This window comes from Schistocerca americana, chromosome 9, assembly GCF_021461395.2.
Source record: "Schistocerca americana isolate TAMUIC-IGC-003095 chromosome 9, iqSchAmer2.1, whole genome shotgun sequence".
Classification (NCBI taxonomy): Eukaryota; Metazoa; Arthropoda; class Insecta; order Orthoptera; family Acrididae; genus Schistocerca; species Schistocerca americana.
In genome coordinates this window covers 48830228-48851954 of record NC_060127.1, presented here as the reverse complement: position 1 = coordinate 48851954, position 21727 = coordinate 48830228, and the positions used below count along the sequence as shown (strand labels likewise).

The 21727-nt window shown below is 44.6% G+C and overlaps 1 protein-coding gene across 1 annotated transcript in view; it reads right to left on the bottom strand.

The window, feature by feature from the left end:
• The window catches only part of LOC124551256, a 162266-nt gene that overhangs the window by 120796 nt on the left and 19743 nt on the right, over positions 1 to 21727 (bottom strand). The window contains exons 2-3 of the mRNA XM_047126255.1: positions 5259 to 5303; positions 4134 to 4200 (exon numbers count right to left, since the gene is read on the bottom strand). Of these exons, the coding sequence (XP_046982211.1) occupies positions 4134 to 4200; positions 5259 to 5303 (112 nt within the window). The remainder of the gene's footprint in view (positions 1 to 4133; positions 4201 to 5258; positions 5304 to 21727) is intronic.

Sequence of the window (21727 nt, the reverse complement as noted above, 5' to 3'; positions counted from 1 at the left end):
TTAACACAAGTCCTATCATCCTGTCCCTTCTCATTGTCAGTGTTTACTACATATTCCTCTCCTCTCAGATTCTGCGCAGAATCTCCTCATTCGCAACTTATCAGTCCACATTATTTTCAATATTCGTCTGTAGCACAACATCTCAAATGCTTCGATTCTCTTCTGTTCTGGTTTTCCCACAGTCCATGTTTCACTACCAGACAATGCTGTGCTCCAAATGCACATTCTCAGAAATTTTTTCCTCAAATCGAGGCCTATATTTGATAGTAGTAGACTTCTCTTGTCGAGGAATGCCCTGTTTGCCATAGCGAGTCTGCTTTTGATGTCCTCCTTGCTCCATCCATCATTGGTTATTTGCTGCCTAGGTAGCAGAATTCCTTAACTTCATCTACTTCGTGACCATCAATCCTGATGTTAAGTTTCTCGCTGTTCTCATTTCTGCTACTTTCATTACTTTCGTTTGTCTTCGATTAACTCCCAGTCCATGTTCTGTACTGTCAAACAATGAAAAATCCAGGCAGTGTGGTTTCAGTTGCCTGAGACTGCAGGTGTGTGCGAGTTGCGTTTGCGTGAGTGTTGTGTGTGTGTGTGTGTGTGTGTGTGTGTGTGTGTGTATGTGTGTCTGTCGCCTATTGTTGACGAAGGCGTTAACAGCCGATACCTTTAATTGTGAGAGTCTTTTTGTTGTGCCTATCTGCGACGCAGCGTCTCCGCTATATGGTGAGTAGCAACTTTCCTTTTAATAATTGTTACCTATTCTGTACTGGTTACACTCTTCATTCCATTCAGCAGATCATGTAATTCTTCTTCAATGTCACTCAGGATAGCAATGTCATCAGCAAATTGTATCATTGATATCCTTTCAACTTGAATTTTAATTCCACTCCTGAACCTTTCTTTTATTTCCATCATTGGCTGTTTCATGTACAGGTTGAACAGTATGGGCGAAAGGCTACATACCTGTCTTACACCCTTTTTAATACGAGCAGTTCGTCTTTAGTCGTCAACTGTTATTGTTCCCTTTTGGCTCGGTTGTGTACATACTTCCGTGTAGTCAGCGTGTACACAACTTTCCCACTAGAGCGCGCCCCGCTAAGCACAACAGCGCAGGCACAGCGCTCGTCCGTCTCCGCACTACGAGATGGCGCTGCCTTAGAGACGGACCAAATTCTGCTTCCGCCAATCCGCATATTAATATGTAACACAGCCAATGAGATTGCTGCTAACGTAGAACCTTTTCTCCTCGCGGATCACAGTTGCGCAGTGATACCTGAACGCGCGAGGCATTATAACGAGTGTACAGACCTCCGATCAGTCAGTCTGCATTTGTCTGCACCACTCTGTACCAGTGTGCATTTGTCTGTACCAGTATATAGTTAAGTTTCAGTCTACGCCTAATAAGATTACCATATTCCTGTACATAGCCATGAAGACGAATGTACAGACACTTTGGTTGGTTGGTTGGTTTGGGGAAGGAGACCAGACAGCGAGGTCATCGGTCTCATCGGATTAGGGAAGGACGGGGAAGGAAGACGGCCATGCCCTTTGAAAGGAACCATCCCGGCATTTGCCTGGAGCGATTTAGGGAAATCACGGAAAACCTCAATCAGGATGGCCGGACGCGGGATTGAACCGTCGTCCTCCCGAATGCGAGTCCAGTGTCTACAGACACTTTGTCAAGTATCAGAGGTATGTGAGAATAAGATTAACGTACCAAGACCAAAGGAACTTCAGATTGTCAATTGTAAATAGCATCCAGAATCGAGTTACGTAAGGTTTATGCTTGTTACTATTTTAATACATGTGTGTGAAAATTAATCAAACTCTGTTTAAAGTTGGTCACCATCAATCTGCTACTCTAAGCGTGGAAGTGGCATTTCTATCGTGTGACCTAACGGCAGAAGATAAACACGCCACGATAAGACACGAGACATATTGTTGACACTCGCCTACTTCGTTAGAGCGACGAGTCAAATAATCTGATGGTGTGTGTACCGAAGGTCTTACAGTACGCACACCACAGGCTCTTACACATATTGTACATTACCTGTCTCTCCCTATAGCTTACCCCTATTTTTCTCAGAATTTTCAACATCTTGCGTCATTTTTCATCGTCGAACGCTTTTTCCAGGTCGACAAATCCTATGAACGTGTCCCTTTCTCTTTTTAGTCTTCCATTATCAACTGCAACGTCTGAATTGCCTCTCTGGTGCGTTTATCTTTCCTAAAGCTGCTTATTCTACTGCATAAAATGTATAGGGATTTCTCGTCTCTGTCCTACGTCATTCCCATTGATTTTTAAATGCGTATAACAACAGGTCGCTAAACTAAGTCTTTCGGTGCAAACAGCTGTGGGATCTGTGAACGTCCTTCATAGCACGAACAAATAGCAAAGGGTAAACAGCACTGACACCACGATTCTGCCGAACTGAAGAGAGTTGTGCGGACTGAGAAATGCCACACTGCATCACTAATGGCGCTGTTCCCAGAACTTTCGAGAAGGAACGAAGCCGAGACAGACCGAGTCTTGGTCCGCCCCTGCACACATGAAATATGAAATGCCGTGACCGGCCCTGTGTTAGGTAATATGCCAGGGAGAATGTTGTATTATTTGCCTTCCAGTACTGACAAAGACAGGCGTGTGTGCCTCGTACCTATTGGCTGCTATAGCATAAATTTCAAATGAAAGGAACGTAGATGCGTGAATGCGCCTTATAGAGAGGGCCGTCTTCAAATGTGGTACATATTTGCAAGGAATATGAAATAAGATTATGCTGTTGTGCAATGCAATGAGTGGAGAGAAATGACATTCACAATTTTAGCAAACATCTGTGACCATGTGTCATAGTTAAACGCATTACTCAATGTAAGTACACTGAAGCAACAAAAAAAAAAAAAAAAAAAAAGTGGGGTACGCATGGTTATTCACATGTAGATATACGTAAACAGGGAGAATACGGCACTGCAGTGGGCAACGCCTATACAACACAACAGGTGTCTGGCGCAGTTCTTAGCTCGCTTACTATTGCTACAATGGCAGCTTATCATGATTTAAGTGAGTTTGAACGTAGTGTTACAGTCGGAGCACGAGTGGTGGGACACAGCATCTCCGAGGTAGCGATGAAATGGGCATTTTTCCGTACGACCATTTCACGGGTGTACCACGAATATCAGGAAGCTAGTGGAGGCTCTGTAATGGTGTGGGGCGTGTCCAGGTGGAGTGATATGAGACCCTGATACATCTAGATACGACTCTGACAGGTGACACGTATGTAAGTATCCTGTCTGATCGCGTGCATCCATTCATGTCTATTGTGCATTCCGACGGACTTGGGCAATTCCAGCAGGACAATGCAACACCGCACACGATCATAATTGCTAGACAGTGGCTCCAGGAACACTCTTCTGAGTTTAAACACCTCCGCTGGCCATCAAATTCCCCAGACATGAACATTATTGAGTATATCTGGGATGCCTTGCAAAGTGCTGTCCAGAAGAGATCTCCAGCTCCTCGTACTGTTAAGGGATTTATGGACAGCCCTGCGGGATTCATGGTTTCAATTCCCTCCAGCACTACTTCAGACATTAGTCGAGTCCATGCCACGGTGGGCTGCGGCACTTCTGTGTGCTCGCGGGGGCCCTACACGGTGTTAGGCAGGTGTACCAGTTTCCTTGGCTCTTCAGTGTACAGTTACTGGTATTAATCAGTTACTCATCTAGTCACTGAGACAACGCAACAATAATTCGTGTGGCAGTTACAGTCCCACAGTTTTCAAGTCTCTGAGAGTGGCAGCACTGTGAAACAGATGACAGTCGACACGAAGTGTTCCGAATGGTGCCGACATTCAAGGATCAACGTTTGGTTCAGGGAGCTGGCAGTCAGCGCACCTTTACAATAGCTCGTCTACAAAGCACTCACAACGTGCTAATTTATCTAGGTTACCAATCAATAACAAGGTCGTTCGAAGGTTTTAATGACGTTAGCCGCATCTGGGCGTCGAAGTGTATCAGTGATAGCAGGCGAAAACTAGTGTTGAACCCAGACTTACCGCTCAAGACGAACGGTCCCCTTAACCGCCTCGTCCATACGAGATTGCCTTCCTTCCAACGCCAATTCCCATCCTGTCACTCACTACAGACGTGGTGACAGCCACCGATGTATCCCTTTATGTGGTATTTGTTCTTTTTTACATATGGTACCTAAGTATGTACACACACCAGTATGTTGGTTTTTTTTGCTGCATGTATAAACTGTCTTCCCACAAACACGCCACAGACTTTACAATCTGATGCTGTTTTGCATGGTCATAACTGCACTACTAAGTGGACTACACCTGTCACTACAGACTCGTCGCTTTGTCTCCATGTATCCACACTTGACCCGCTGCCCAGCAGAAAATAAGCATTAATAGCTCTTCTTGCGACATGTAGTTAGAGATGCTAACCAGCCTAAAACATTCTAATCCTAATAGCTATAACTATTAGCCCGAAAATGAAGTAAATGCTAATGTATGTTGTTCAGTACACTATACTCATTACCACCAAGAATAACTCCGAAAGTATGGTGGCTGTGGTTCAAGTGGCTCTGAGCACTATGAGACTTAACATCTGAGGTCATCAGTCCCCTAGAACTTAGAACTACTTAAAACTAACTAACCTAAGGACAACACACACATCCATGCCCGAGGCAGGATTCGAACCTGTGACCGTAGTGGTCTCATGGTTCCGAAAGTATGGTAGGAGCTGAAAAGTTTATGGGACAAAAGTTGTATGGGACAACGGGGCCATAATATGACGTTGGTGTTTTGTTGTTAGGTGGGGCGCTTCAGAGATATGAAGATCAACTTTGCTTTTTATAAATGGGATGCTATAGTTTGAACACTAAGGTCTCTGAAGGTCACAACGGTGGCATGAACGTCCATGTACAGAAGGTGTTCGAAGTGGCGACCATTGGTATCAATACAGTGCTGCAATCTTCTTATCATAGACTGAGTGGTATTCCTTCTCACTTCGGCACATCGAAGCACATGCTCTGACAATTCTCTCTCGCATATCTTCAGGTGTAGTTGGAACGTCTTTATAAACAATGTCTTTTACGAATCCCCACAAAAAAATATACAGGCGTCAAGTCTGGCAAACGAGCCGGCCACGACACATCTCGTCCGCGTCCAATCCAACGTTTTGGGAATCGTCTCTGCAACTAATTTCTAGACATCCGCGAAAAATGTGCCGGACACCCATCGTGTTGATACAACATTCTGTTCCTTGTTTTTAAACGTATTTCTTCCAATAACAGACCTAGTGTTTCTTGCAGGAATGTGGTGTACTTCCTACCATTAAGATTTCCTTCGATGAAATAGGAGCCTATAGTTCTGTCGTCCAGAATCCCACACCATACATTCACCGACCACGGTGTTTGGTGATCAACTTGCCGTAGGCAACATGGATTTTCAGTTGACCAATAACCCATGTTATGCAAATTAACATTACCGTGGTTTGTGAATGTAGCCTCGTCAGTAAATAAAATCAAATTAATAAATGTGTCATCCCTCTGAATCTGAAGTTGAGCCTATCGGCAGAATTCAGCGCGACGCATACAATCCGTACCAGTTAATTCTTGGTGGAGACTGATATGGTAAGGATGATATTTATGGCGATGCAGAACACGAACAACACTACTCTGGCTCATGCCGGATTCCCTTGTGATTTGACGCTAACTAACACAAAGATCTCGGACCGCCGTGGCAAGAGTACCAATTGACGTTTCCTCGTTAGTAACTTTCCTTTGCCGGATATGTTTCCTATGCTTTAAAGATCCAGTTGTTCTCACTTTATCATACACATATTTAAATGTACGACGTGTAGGGTGAGTACGTTGAGGATATCTTTCAGCGTATAAGTCTCCAGCTCTCACTGAATTTCGTTGGCATTTTCCGTAAATGAGAAGCATATCGAAGGAATATATCATTCACATTCGCTTGATTCGTCGATGCTAGTCTCACCGTTCCTATTAGTGTAGTATTGCGAAACTGTCGAATGATGTTTACATATCAATGGCACGTTAGATGGATACGCCGTATTCGGTGAATATTCACTATTTGTACGGTATACGAGAGAGAATTGTCGGAGCATGTGCTTCGATAAGTGCCGAAGTGATAAGGAACACCAGCCAACACACGATAAGAAGATTGCAGCACTGCATTGATACCAATCGTCACCACTTCGAACACCTTCGTAAATAGACGTTCATGCCACCTTTTTAACCTTCGTTGACCTTCAAAGGCCGTACTGTTACACATCATTGGATTCGTCTCAATAGCCGCTATTAGAAAATAAGTACCAAACTATTGCATCCCATTTAAAATGACAAAGTTGACCATATCTCTGAAGCGACCCCACCTAGAACAAGAAACCAACGTCGTATTACGGCCCCCGTTGTCCCATGCAACATTGGTCCCAGTTACTGTCATACTTTCGGAGTTATTCTAGGTGTCAACAGTTAGTGACTGACACTGTATATAATACCTATGCATATGTGGCCTGAGGTGCTGCTCCATAAAGCCAGTATTGGCTCTTGAGCAAAAGAGTCGGACGATCACTGGTGCTGTGAAACCGTCAAACATGTTTGCAGTCGTAGGGGATACGAAACGCACTTCCATATGCCATGCTTCACACTGACATCATTTTATACAACTTACGTAGAGGTACCCACCGGTGGGCTCGACTTTTTGAAACCCTCTATACGGTTATATAAGTAAGTTAAGACCCAGGTATCACACACTGCAGCCGTCCATACTGGTGGGCCCTCATTCGCGAGTAATTAACGAAAAAAATTCGGAATTTTGTGTGACACTCAATAGCGTTAAAATGTTGTATTGAACGGTCTGGCAGCATGGTATAGTGGATAGGATAGTAGCTATACATACAGGAGATTATGGGTTCGAATCTCGTCAAGTGCAGTAAATTGGTTTCTTATTTTTAAATGTTTATAAATTACTTTCATCATCATTTTAATCAATTAATTGATATAAATTTAATTTTTTTATTTCCATTCGTTTCTCACATCATTTTAATTATATGCCAGCTTCTTCATTTGCTCTCAGTTTTCGTCCTGTCATTCTTTTTCCCCTTGAAATCTTTGGCCATGTGTTTTTTATTAATTTTATATATTTATTTATATTTATCTTCTTATGTTTCATCACCCTGGTTCTTCATTCACATTATTGTTTTCATTATATCTATTTCTCATTTTGTTTCAATTTCGTTGCTTATAAGCCCTTCTTTCATATGAATATTCAACTGCATCATTTTGTCCATAGTGCAATAGATATTTAGGTTATGTTTCAAATGTCTGTATAATGATTACCAAGCAAAAAGTTACACATCCGGCGACGAAAAGTACGTTTTTCACACCACTACACAGTCAATAAAAATAGATTATTTGGTCTTTTGTTTTTTAACTGACAGATCGTAATTTTCAAATAATTGAATATTATGACAGATAAATATAATTCATTATATATTGACAAAAATTCAGATTGGGAAAAAGAATGATATAAAGAAAAAATGAAACAAATGAAAGTAGTTTATATTGTGATTAACATAATGTGACAAAGGAATAGAAATAAAAAATTACATTCAAACTAATTGAATAAAAATAATGATCAACATAATTTCGATAAAGATTTAAAAATAAAAACATTTTATTTCCGACAGCCGGTTTCGACAGGCGTTGCTGTCATCTCCTGGTCTTCAGAAATGTTTGTTACACAACCTGTTCGTTGTGAGTTGGATCCTCATGCTAAGTCGTCTTATTAGTTGGTAAAAAGCAGCACAATTTGCAAATTGATAGAAATAAAACTACAGTGAAGAAGCACGTTGTGATCGTTGGCATGTCCGTATATGTAGCACTCTTAAAAAAGTCTTAAAAATGTTGGCCAAATGCGAGTAGGATTCACGCAGTGAGGGCTCCATACAAATTTAATTATGTACATAAACAGTTTATCCATTCCGAGAATAGAGAATCTCGACCACTTTTATCCATTATTGACATTGATAATGGCAAGTTATCGGCCCCAGCGATGCCAAGATTTTCGAATGTTTTACTTTCAATAATATAAATATGACATGACATCATGTAGGAGGCATTATTACAATTATTATTACAATAATCAGCATTTCTAGTCTAGACTAGTCTGCGATTGTTTGTTTCACATACAGCTTGAAACGCCAGAGCCGTGTTCAGTAATCGTTCCTGCCTATCTGGTTCAAAAGGTTCAAATGGCTCTGAGCACTATGGGACTTAACATCTGAGGTCAGCAGTCCCCTAGAACTTAGAACTACTTAACAGGATTCGAACCTGCGACCGTAGCGTTCGCTCAGCTCCAGACTGTAGCGCCTAGAACCGCACGGCCAATCCGGCCGGCCATAAATAACGTAACTATCCGGCGAACGGTCCGGACACTTGGATGATGTCGTCCAGGATACCGAGCAGCATACATATCACACGCCCGTTGGGCATTTTGACCACAACAGCCATGCATCAACACGATATCGACCTTTTCCGCAATTGGTAAACGGTCCATTTTAACACGGGTAATGTATCACGAAGCAAATACCGTCTGCACTGGCGGAATGTTACGTGATACCACGTACTTAAAAGGATAGATTGCATGCAACCGGTGGTGGAGTGTTCATCGCTGTTAGTAGTAGTTTATCCTGTAGTGAAGTAGAAGTGGATAGTTCCTGTGAATTATTATGGGTGGAGGTTACACTAAACAACCGAACTAGGTTAATAATTGGCTCCTTTTACCGACCTCCCGACTCAGCAGCATTAGTGGCAGAACAACTGAGAGAAAATTTGGAATACATTTCACATAAATTTTCTCAGCATGTTATAGTCTTAGGTGGAGATTTCAATTTACCAGATATAGACTGGGACACTCAGATGTTTAGGACGGGTGGTAGGGACAGAGCATCGAGTGACATTATACTGAGTGCACTATCCGAAAATTACCTCGAGCAATTAAACAGAGAACCGACTCGTGGAGATAACATCTTGGACCTACTGATAACAAACAGACCCGAACTTTTCGAATCTGTATGTACAGAACAGGGAATCAGTGATCATAAGGCCGTTGCAGCATCCCTGAATATGGAAGTTAATAGGAATATAAAAAAAGGGAGGAAGGTTTATCTGTTTAGCAAGAGTAATAGAAGGCAGATTTCAGACTACCTAACAGATCAAAACGAAAATTTCTGTTCCGACACTGACAATGTTGAGTGTTTATGGAAAAAGTTCAAGGCAATCGTAAAATGCGTTTTAGACAGGTACGTGCCGAGTAAAACTGTGAGGGACGGGAAAAACCCACCGTGGTACAACAACAAAGTTAGGAAACTACTGCGAAAGCAAAGAGAGCTCCACTCCAAGTTTAAACGCAGCCAAAACCTCTCAGACAAACTGAAGCTAAACGATGTCAAAGTTAGCGTAAGGAGGGCTATGCGTGAAGCGTTCATTGAATTCGAAAGTAAAATTCTATGTACCGACTTGACAGAAAATCCTAGGAAGTTCTGGTCTTACGTTAAATCAGTAAGTGGCTCGAAACAGCATATCCAGACACTACGGGATGATGATGGCATTGAAACAGAGGATGACACGCGTAAAGCTGAAATACTAAACACCTTTTTCCAAAGCTGTTTCACAGAGGAAGACCGCACTGCAGTTCCTTCTCTAAATCCTCGCACAAACGAAAAAATGGCTGACATCGAAATAAGTGTCCAAGGAATAGAAAAGCAACTGGAATCACTCAATAGAGGAAAGTCCACTGGACCTGACGGGATACCAATTCGATTCTACACAGAGTACGCGAAAGAACTTGCCCCCCTTCTAACAGCCGTGTACCGCAAGTCTCTAGAGGAACGGAGGGTTCCAAATGATTGGAAAAGAGCACAGATAGTTCCAGTCTTCAAGAAGGGTCGTCGAGCAGATGCGCAAAACTATAGACCTATATCTCTTACGTCGATCTCTTGTAGAATTTTAGAACATGTTTTTTGCTCGCGTATCATGTCATTTCTGGAAACCCAGAATCTACTATGTAGGAATCAACATGGATTCCGGAAACAGCGATCGTGTGAGACCCAACTCGCCTTATTTGTTCATGAGACCCAGAAAATATCAGATACAGGCTCCCAGGTAGATGCTATTTTTCTTGACTTCCGGAAGGCGTTCGATACAGTTCCGCACTGTCGCCTGATAAACAAAGTAAGAGCCTACGGAATATCAGACCAGCTGTGTGGCTGGATTGAAGAGTTTTTAGCAAACAGAACACAGCATGTTGTTATCAATGGAGAGACGTCTACGGACGTTAAAGTAACCTCTGGCGTCCCACAGGGGAGTGTTATGGGACCATTGCTTTTCACAATATATATAAATGACTTAGTAGATAGTGTCGGAAGTTCCATGCGGCTTTTCGCGGATGATGCTGTAGTATACAGAGAAGTTGCTGCATTAGAAAATTGTAGCGAAATACAGGAAGATCTGCAGCGGATAGGCACTTGGTGCAGGGAGTGGCAACTGACCCTTAACATAGACAAATGTAATGTATTGCGAATACATAGAAAGAAGGATCCTTTATTGTATGATTATATGATAGCGGAACAAACACTGGTAGCAGTTACTTCTGTAAAATATCTGGGAGTATGCGTACGGAACGATTTGAAGTGGAATGATCATATAAAACTAATTGTTGGTAAGGCGGGTACCAGGTTGAGATTCATTGGGAGAGTGCTTAGAAAATGTAGTCCATCAACAAAGGAGGTGGCTTACAAAACACTCGTTCGACCTATACTTGAGTATTGCTCATCAGTGTGGGATCCGTACCAGGTCGGGTTGACGGAGGAGATAGAGAAGATCCAAAGAAGAGCGGCGCGTTTCGTCACTGGGTTATTTGGTAACCGTGATAGCGTTACGGAGATGTTTAATAAACTCAAGTGGCAGACTCTGCAAGAGAGGCGCTCTGCATCGCGGTGTAGCTTGCTCGCCAGGTTTCGAGAGGGTGCGTTTCTGGATGAGGTATCGAATATATTGCTTCCCCCTACTTATACTTCCCGAGGAGATCACGAATGTAAAATTAGAGAGATTAGAGCGCGCACGGAGGCTTTCAGACAGTCGTTCTTCCCGCGAACCATACGCGACTGGAACAGGAAAGGGAGGTAATGACAGTGGCACGTAAAGTGCCCTCCGCCACACACCGTTGGGTGGCTTGCGGAGTATCAATGTAGATGTAGATGTAGATGTAGATGTAGATCTATCACAAAGCGAAAAAAGTGGTCCAACTAAAACATTCATATTTCTTTACGTACTACACGAATATGTAATAAAAATGCAGTTGATACCTGTTTGACTTATGGCAGCGCCATCTAGCGGGCCAACCATAGCCAATCTGGTTTCCCCCTTCAAGCTAGACGAGTTTGGTCCTTTGTAGTTTTTTTCGTTTGATGCTTATTTCGTGAGATATTTGGCCCGGACACTATCAATGGACCACCCTGTATACGAATGCACTTGGTAATGGCCTAAGGCCGAGGTTGCAATAGTGGAAATAAAAAGTTTAAGAGTCATGATGTGTTTCACGACCACTCTGTTTTTCTCGATGACGTGTCTAGTAGTGAACGAATTCTCGATGCACTATGCTTACTCCCACTCGACAAGAAACGAATTTAGATGTTATGGAGAGGTCACAGAATATCGAGTATATCTACAATGGTGTCCAAAATTAAAGCAACAAATCGCTATTTCCCCGTGTCGTACCTAATTCACCGTATAATCATACAAAATGTCAAGACACGTCCGTTCAATCGCGTTCTTCATGAAAGATGCCATTCCAGACAATGCACAACCACGTCAACAATGACATCAGGGCACCTATCAAACGCGCCTATCTGACCTCGCAGCATCCCCTGGAGATGTTGTATCGAGACACACAGTATACAGAGGGTTTCGGCAGAGTAGCGTTTATTGTTGGAGACCCGCTGTATGTGTGCCTCTGATGCGCCTTCACAGAAGGGAACGTCAAGAGTGGAGTAGTCAATATCTGCGTGGACGGACGAACAGCGGGCCAATGTTGTTTCCACAGATTAGTCCCGATTTGGTCTGGAGAGTGATTCTCGACGCATCTGGAGGGAATGTGGAACGTGATTTCGGAATCCAAAATTTGTGGAAAGAGATAGATCTCGAGGAGGATCCTTAATGATGTGGGCAGGGTTATGTTGACCACTCGAACACCTCTTTACGAAATTGTACGGGTGAATCGGAAAGGTTTAACTGCTGTACGGTATCGCGACGAGGTCTTAGGACCTCTTGTGCGGTTGTTCCGAGGGGCTTTGGGCCCAGACTTCATTCTGATGGACGATAATGTTCGACTTCACACAGCAAGAACGGTTGATGTTTTCTTGGAAACGAAAGATACCGCACGCATGGCGTGGTCTGCTCGCTCTCCCGATTTGAATCCCGTAGAGCACGTCTGTGATGCACTAGGGAGACGGGTTACATCACCTCAGCATCCACCAACCACTCTCCGAGACTTGCGAGCAGCTCTGCAGGAAGAATGGGCGTTACTGCTTCAACACGAATCTGATGACATCATTCACAGCATGCACCATGGGTAGCGCATGCTGTTGTTGTGCGTATAGCAGTTGTTCACGTTCTGTATTCTTTACATTGTTTCTGCTTTTACACTGTTTTGTGGCAAAATAAACGCAACTTTGTAAAATTTCCGTTTAATTTTGGTTCAAAAAAGGTTCAAATGGCTCTGAGCACTACGGGACTTAACATCTGAGGTCATCAGTCCCCCAGAACTTAGAGCTAAAAGGACATCACACACATCCATGCCCGACGCAGGATTCGAACCTGCAACCGTAGCGGCCGCGCGGTTCCAGGCTGAAGCGCCTAGAACCGCTCGGCCACAGCGGCCGGCCTGTAAAGTTGGACATCACTGTATATCACAGGGAACAATCAGCGAAGCTACATCTCTCAGAACATTCAGGATAATAGCAGCAATTACCCAGATGCAGCATGGAACATCAGAGAAGGACTGTGGAAGGGATCCAGTCAAAGTGATGAACGCGGAGGTATTGTGGTTTCACTCAACTGCGTCCCAATGTTGCTTTCTGATTTCCCAAGACTCTGCTCACAGACTGAATAAAACGAGAGTACGACCACAAACGTGGATGTGTTGAAAGCGGTGAAGTAATGACAGCGGTCACGAACTCTGTACAAATTGCGCTGTCAAGGATACGAGGTCTTGGCGAACTTCCAGACCTCAGATAGAATTCAGCGTGACCTGGTGGCCGCGAACATGACTGAAAGTGTTGTAAGAGCAATTACACAGTAAAGCGGAAGAGTGCATAGTACCGGATTTAAAGTACCTCAGTTTACTTATTTTTTCAGAGTACTCTTCCTTGACATAGATACGGGAAGAGAACTACCGCAGCGAGGTCACTTAATCTTCTCCAACTCAAAATGAAAACAAGAGAGTCCGATCTGCAATTTGCTTTACACTTACTGAGATTATCCGGAGGTTGCAACTAGATACACTTTTGCACCTCACAAGCAGTACGGTGGATGATACTTTGTGCCAGCCTTTCTCGTGTTTGACGTGTTTCTCACTTCACAGACATGGTATATGACGCAGTAATAGTGAACCACAGGTATAACCTCTTGTTCGACGTAAGGGTGAGACTGTTTGATGACATTTACCTGTTCTGAAGTTTCTGGATGGATAAGTAAAGACGTGCATCTTCAGCGAAGAGATCCATCACTCTAAACATTCTGCCCCGTTTCATAATTACATCTACAGCTACACGACTACTCTGCAACTCACACTGTCATTGGGAGAAGGTCCCTAGAACCAACTTCAGACTGTCTCCACCACTTCACTTTCAAATATCACGTGCGATGAATAAACGCCTAAATCTTCAGTCAAATGAAACTACACTCATATTCAGAAAAGAAAAGAAAACCTTGAACGACTGCAGATAGCATGTTCGTATTCACAGGGCATGTATATTACACTACTGGCCATTATAATTGCTACACCAAGAAGAAATGCAGATGATAAACGAGCCGGCCGAGCGGTTCTAGGCGCTTCAGTCTGGAACCGCGTGAACACTACGGTCGCAGGTTCGAATCCTGCCTCAGGAATCGATGTGTGTGATGTCCTTAGGTTAGTTAGGTTTAAGTAGTTCTAAGTTCTATGGGACTGATGACCTCAGATGTTAAGTCCCATAGTGCTCAGAGCCATTTGAAACAATTTTTTTGATGATAAACGGGTATTCATTGCAGACATATATTATACTAGAACTGACATGTGATTACATTTTCACGCTGTTTGGATGCATAGATCCTGAGAAATCAGTACCCAGAACAACCACCTCTGGCCGTAATAACAACCTTCATACGCCTGGGCATTGAGTCAAACAGAGCTTGGATGCCGTGTACAGGTACAGCTGCCCATGCAGCACACGGTACCACAGTTCATCAAGAGTAGTGACTGGCGTATTGTGACGAGCAAGTTGCTCGGGCACCATTGACGAGAAGCTTTCAATTGGTGAGAGATACGGAGAATGTGCGGGCCAGAGCAGCAGTCGAATATTTTCTGTATCCAGAAAGGCCCATACAGGACCTGCAACATGCGGTCGTGCATTATCCTGCTGAAATGTAGGGTTTCGCAGGGATCGATTGAAGGGCAGAGCCACGGGTCGTAACACATCTGAAATGTAACGTCCACTGTTCAAAGTGCCGTCAATGCGAACAAGAGGTGACCGAGACGTGTAACCAATGGCACCCGATACCATGACGCCGGGTGATACGCCAGTATGGCGTGGACGAATACACGCTTCCAATGTGCATTCACCGCCATGTCGCCACACACGGATGTGACCATCATGATACTGTAAAACAGAACCTGGATTCATCCGAAAAATGAGGTTTTGCCATTCGTGCACCCAGATTCGTCGTTGAGTACACCATCGCAGACGCTCCTGTCTGTGATGCAGCGTCAAAGAGTAACCGCAGCCACGGTCTCCGAGCTGATAGTCCATGTTGCTGCAAACGTCGTCCAACTGTCCGTGCAGATGGTTGTTGTCTTGCAAACGTTCCCATCTGTTGATTCAGGGATCGAGACGTGACTGCACGATCCGTTACAGCCATGCGGATAAGATGCCTGTCATCTCGACTGCTAGTGATACGAGGCCGTTGGGATCCTGCACGGCGTTCCGTATTGCCCTCCTAAACCCACCGATTCCATATTCTGCTAACAGTCATTGGATCTCGACCAACGCGAGCAGCAATGTCGCAATACGATAAACCGCAATCGCGATAGGCTGCAATCCGACCTTTATCAAAGTCGTAAACGTCATGGTACGCATTTCTCCTCCTTACACGAGGCATCACAACAACGTTTCATCAGGCGACGCCGGTCAACTGCTGTTCGTGTATGAGAAATCGGTTGGAAACTTTCCTCATGTCAGCACGTTGTAGGTGTCGCCACCGGCGCCAACCTTGTGTGAATCTTCTGAAAAGCTAATCATTTGCATATCACAGCATCTTCTTCCTGTCGGTTAAATTTCGCGTCTGTAGCACGTCATCTTCGTGGTGTAGGAATTTTAATGGCCAGTTGTGTAGTATGTTCTGCAGAAATGATTAGCATTTGAACCGTAACACCACCTACCGGTAAAATGTGTCTGCGTCTCTCGTTGTCACCAGAAACCGAAGATAATGGATCAGTGTGACCTGGGCAGACGAGCAGGATGCCCCGCAGACGTATGCGCGAACCATACCGTCAAATGAGTGAGTTCGAAAGAGGGCACATTATTGTCATGAGCGAATGTGCTGCTCGAGTGGGACGCAGTGTTTCGGCAGTGCTACGGGTGTGTGCAGAATGGTTCAGGGAAGGCCGTACAACACGACGAGGTGGGTCAGGTCGCACAACCCAGACCCTTCCCCCCCTGCCCCCCGCCCTTCGAGGAAATCGACACCTCATCCGATCGCCATTTGCAGGACAAATCTGCATCCTTCTTGGCTCTGGCGCAACAGTGGTTCAGCATAACACATTGTACACTACCAGAGGTGACAGTCTGCCACCGTTTATTAAGGTATGGGTTACGTGCGCATCGTCCACTGCCTACCTTTGATGGATGTGTAAAAACGCGCTAGATGGCAGGTGTGTATGGAACTATGTCATTATGGAACATATTTTGTGGTGAGACATAATGACCTTTCTAGACTCTTAGAAGCTCATCTGCAGAAACCACCACGGTTTTAGGAAACAGCGGTCATGCGAGACACAGCTGGCCCTCTTTGTGCATGATATACAACAGGCTCTAGATACCGGCTCCCAGGCTGATGCCATAATTTTTCACTTTCGAAAGGCGTTCGACTCAGTTCCGCACTGTCGCTTGCTCCAAAAAGTGCGCGCTTACGGTCTATCCGATGACGTACGCGGTTGGATAGAAAGTTTTCTAACAGACAGGGAGCAGTATGTCATCCTGAATGGGGTGACTCCAACAGAAACAAGAGTAACTTCAGGTGTGCCCCAGGGCAGCTTAATAGGTCCGCAGCTTCTTACGATTTACATAAACGATCTGGTTGATGGTATTGACAGCGGCATTAAACTGTTTGCCGATGATGCTATAGTCTATAGGAAAGTAGTACCACACGAAAGCTGTGAACAAATCAATGGGGATTTGCAAAAAATAAATGCGTGGTGTAATGACTGGCAGTTATCTCTCAACATTAGTAAGTGTAACCTACTGCGCATAACAAGGCGAAAACCCCATTAATGTACGAGTACAAAATAAATACCCAGTCTTTGGAAGCGGTAACATCAGTCAAGTGTCTGGGTGTTCAAATGATTCAAATGGCTCTGAGCACTATGGGACTTAACATCTGAGGTAATCAGTCCCCTAGAACTTAGAACTACTTAAACTTAACTAAACTAAGGACATCACACACATCCATGCCTGAGGCAGGATTCGAACCTGCGACCGCAGCGTTCGCGCGGTTCCAGACTGAAGCGCCTAGAACCGCTCGGCCACCCCGGCCGGCTATCTGGGTGTGACTATTCGAAATGATCTCAAATGAAGTGATCAGGTTACACAAGGTAAAATGGGTGTCTGAAGCTTCGGAAGGTACACCTAACCGGTAACTGTGGCCCAGTCAAACCCCGGTAAGTCAACCCACACCACATATTTACTCCTGGCAAATTCACGGCTTTGTCTACATGGGCGTTCGGATGTTAGTAAAGCACTCGCAGTACTGCATTCTACGATCTGGGTCGTCCTCGTTCATTGCGTGTAGCAATCGTGGAATGTAGCACTTCCACTTTGCTACCTTCAAAATTCGGCGAACAGTTGAGCGACTCACTATAGTTTCATGGGCACACTGTCTCACAGACTTTTGTGGTGAGCGAGTGAATTGTTGTAACACACGACGGGAATTAGGTGGACTTGTTACTTTTACAGATCGTCCAGATCGTTGTTTGTGTACATCTTTAACACAGCCTTCGGCTTCAAAATTGTATCGAATGCGACGAATCGTTAAACGTGTCGGTGGCTCTGTCTGATACTCATTTCGTCATTGCCGTTGAAACTCATTAATGTTTTCGTACTTAAAATACCACTTCAAAGCTGACTTCCTTTCATCGAATGTAAGCCTTGCGCCAGCCATGTTTACTCGAGTAACTGGGTGCAACTAAGAACAAAACACTGACTATCTGGCGACTGTCATCTGACAAAACAAAACAACGCAATACAACGCTTGTATGGCGATTACCGGAACTACAAACTGTTACACTACCAAAGATGAGACAACTCCGTCAATTAGTTTGCCAGTATGGACTTTTAAACAGTGGATACATTTTTTTGGACCCCTCTGTATTATTACGACCAACTTTCAAAACGCGCAGCGATCACCATTCAAAGATAAGGGAAATTAGAGCTCGTACTGAGGCGTTCAGACAGTCGTTTTTCCCTCGCGCGATCCGCGAGTGGAACAGTGGAACAGAATGGGGGGGGGGGGGGGGGGGGGATATGGCTTTCGCGCGAATTGTGCCCTCCGCCACACAACACCGCTTGGTGGCTAGCGGAGTATATATGTTCCTGTAGATTGGGGACACAAACATCATCAGACAGCGTTTTAAGACGAATCCAGGTTCTGTTTATTTGAAAATGATAGCCGCAATTTGGTTCGCCACAGACAGGGGGAGCGACGTCACAGTGACTGCATTCGTACAACACATACAGCGCCAATTCAAAGGCTTATGGTGTGGGAAGCTACTGCGTACAACCACAAATCACAGTTGGTGTGTGTCCAGTGCACTGCGACCAGTGTGACCCGTAGCCACACGCTTTCTGCACAACACCCAAGTCGCCATTTTCCAGCAAGACAATGCCCGAGCACGTGCCTTCCTGTTGTCACAGGATGTCAGCCTTTTGCCCTGACCCATCAGATCACCAGACTTGTAGCCAGTCGAAAATGCGAGGGACATATTGCGAATCTGCAATCAGTTTTTACAGGAGGAAATGGATGCAAAGGCCTTCTATGGCAAAAGGCAACGGCGGTTCGATTCAATGTTTGCTGAAACTTCATATCTGTCTAATGGTAATCCAGAAAGAGACTAATCCTAACAGATGACGGTAACAGCGATCCTAATTAAAGGAAGGCTATTCCTTCTAGGAAATCAGATGCAGGATGAGAAAGTGACAGTGTTTATTTTGAACAAACTACTCGTGCAGTGTTGGCTGCCTTATCTAAGACGTCGAATAACGACAAAAGTAAGAGGCAGGGCAGAAAAATTCATTCTTACTGTACAAGTGGGCAAAAGAAGACATTTCTTCGCTGTTACGTTGTATTGTGTCACGGTACACTCGTGAAATGGTCGTACGGGAAAATCCTTACTCCATCGGTACCCCGGAGATGTTGTGTCCCATCGCACGTGCGCCGACTATAACAGCACCTTTAAACTCACTTAAATCTTGGTAACCTGCCATATCTAACAACTGCGCCAGACAGGTGCTGTGTCATATAGGTGTTGCCGACCGCAGTGCTGTATTCTGTCTGTTTATATATCTCTGCATTTGAATAAGCATGCCTATACCAGTTTCTTTAGCTCTTGGTTTTTCTTAATGTATAAAACCGGTTTTAGGTGTGAAATGAGCAACTCTCTTAAACTTTTTGAACATGTGCCGTCGTTTACTGTCTGGTTGATTCATCAGAAGATCTAAACGAATTATAAAATGATATAGGCAAGATATCCATATGGTGTGAAAAGAGTCCATTGACCATGAACAGTTGGGCCGCTGTGCCCGAGCGGTTCTAGGTGCTTCAGTCTGGAACCGCGCGACCGCTACAGTCGCAGGTTCGAATCCTGCCTTGGGCATGGATGTGTATGATGTCCTTATGTTAGTTAGGTTTAAGTAGTTCTAGAGGACTGATGACCTCAGATGTTAAGTCCCATAGTGCTCGGAGCCATTTGAACCATTTTTTTTTTTTTTTACCCTGAACAATAAATGAGGTGAGGCCGTCCATATGAGTTCTAAAAAATTAGCGTCAAATTTTGATAATCTGTGCAATCTCCGACATCGCTGCGGCCGGAAAAACATCCTGCAAGAACGGGACCAACGGTGACTGAAGAGAATCTTTCAGCGTGACAGAAGTGCAACCTTTCCGAAATTTACTGCAGATTTCAATGCTAGGCCATCAACAAGTGTCAGTGTGCGAACCATTCAACGAAACAGCATCGATCACCCTTGATGACTGCCGACACAAAGCGTTACACCTCTCCTGGGCCCCTCGACACCGACATTGGCCTGTTCATGACTGGAAACATGTTGCCTGGTCGCACGAGTTTCGTTTCAAATTGTATGGAGTGGATGGACGTCCATTCTTACGGGTATGAAGACAACCTCATAAATCCATGGACCCTCCATGTCAGCAGGGGACTGTTCAAGTTGGTGGAGGCTCAGTAATGGTATGGGGCGTTTGCAGTTGGAGTGATATGGGACTCCTGATACATCTAGATACGACCCCGACAGGTGGCACGTAAGTAAGCATCCTGTCTGATCACCTGCACACATTCAAGTCCATTGTGCATTCCGACGGACTTGGGCAATTCCAGCAGGACAATGCGACACCCCACACGTCCAGAATTGCTACAGAGTGGCTCCAGGAACACTCTTCTGAGTTTAAACACTTCCGCGGGCCACCAAACTCTCCAGACAGGAGCTTTATTGAGCATATCTGGGATGCCTCGCAACATGCAGTTCAGAAGAGATATCCACCCTCTCGTTTTCTTACGGATTTGTGGACAGCCCTGCAAGATTCTTAATGTCAGTTCCCTCCAGCACTACTCGAGACATTAGTCAAGACTAAGCCACGTCGTGTTGCGGCACTTCTGCGTGCTCGCGGGGGCCCTACACGATATTAGGCAGGTGTACCAGCTTCTCTGGCTCTTCAGTGTAACACTTCCTTGAGGAGCCTCATACACACCATCCAGACAGTTCCGAGGTTAATTGTATTCCTGGCAAGTAAATGACGTCAGCGCAGTAACTGCACAGGCAGCTTCAACTAACGACTTTAAACAATAGCTGTGAATTCGACCAATCAGTTGACGGCCGCGGTGGTCTAGCGGTTCTGGCGTTGCAGTCCGGAACCGCGGGACTGCTACGGTCGCAGGTTCGAATCCTGCCTCGGGCATGGGTGTGTGTGATGTCCTTAGGTTAGTTAGGTTTAAGTAGTTCTACGTTCTACGGGACTTATGACCTAAGATGTTGAGTCCCATAGTGCTCAGAGCCATTTGAACCATTTTGACCAATCAGTTGCGAACAGGCAGTGTTGAGGAGTGGACGTGTGGTTGTACTGTGTCCAAGCTGTAGTGTCACAAATCGTAACGTACCAAGTTAGGCGCAGTCTTCAAAATGATTTGAGGAAGAGAAAAGTTTGTGCAAAGTTTTTCCCAAACACGTTGACTCCCAAACACACACACACACACAAAAAAAAAAGAAAAAAAAAGAACGACGCATGGACGCCTGCCACTAATCGATTGAAATGAAAAATCGAACAATTCTTTTCTGAAAAAAAAAAAATTATCACCAGTGAGGAGATAGATTGCGCAATGGGTCTCTAATGTTTCGCCGAGACCAGAGAAGGTGTGAATGCGACAGGCAAGTTGAATAACATCCCAACAGAGGACAGGGTCACATGGATGTATAATTGTTCTGTCTGTGGTATTCCACAATAAATGTCTCATCGAATGAAACTTGGTGTCCGTTTTATAGACCACGATTTGCTACCGTTGATTTCTTCGGATACTGTTGGCAGAAACACTGAAAGGGTATGCTTGTGCTGGAGCCTGGATGATGGGACCTCGGTGCTCCCTCCTGGCACACCACAGCTCACTGGTCGCTGGGAGTCTTGCTACACTTACTCTGCAGATTGTCACTTAGCTGGCAGAGTCAAACACGACACTGCTGGAGTGACCTTGAAGTAGCCAATCATGGCTCAAGTTTCCTGAACGATTAAAGTCCTCACAAGGGAACATACCCATCGCACCCCCCTCAGATTTAGTTATAAGTTGGCACAGTCGATAGGCCTTGAAAATCTAAACACAGATCAATCGAGAAAACAGGAAGAAGTTGTGTGGAACTATGAAAAAATAAGCAAAATATACAAACT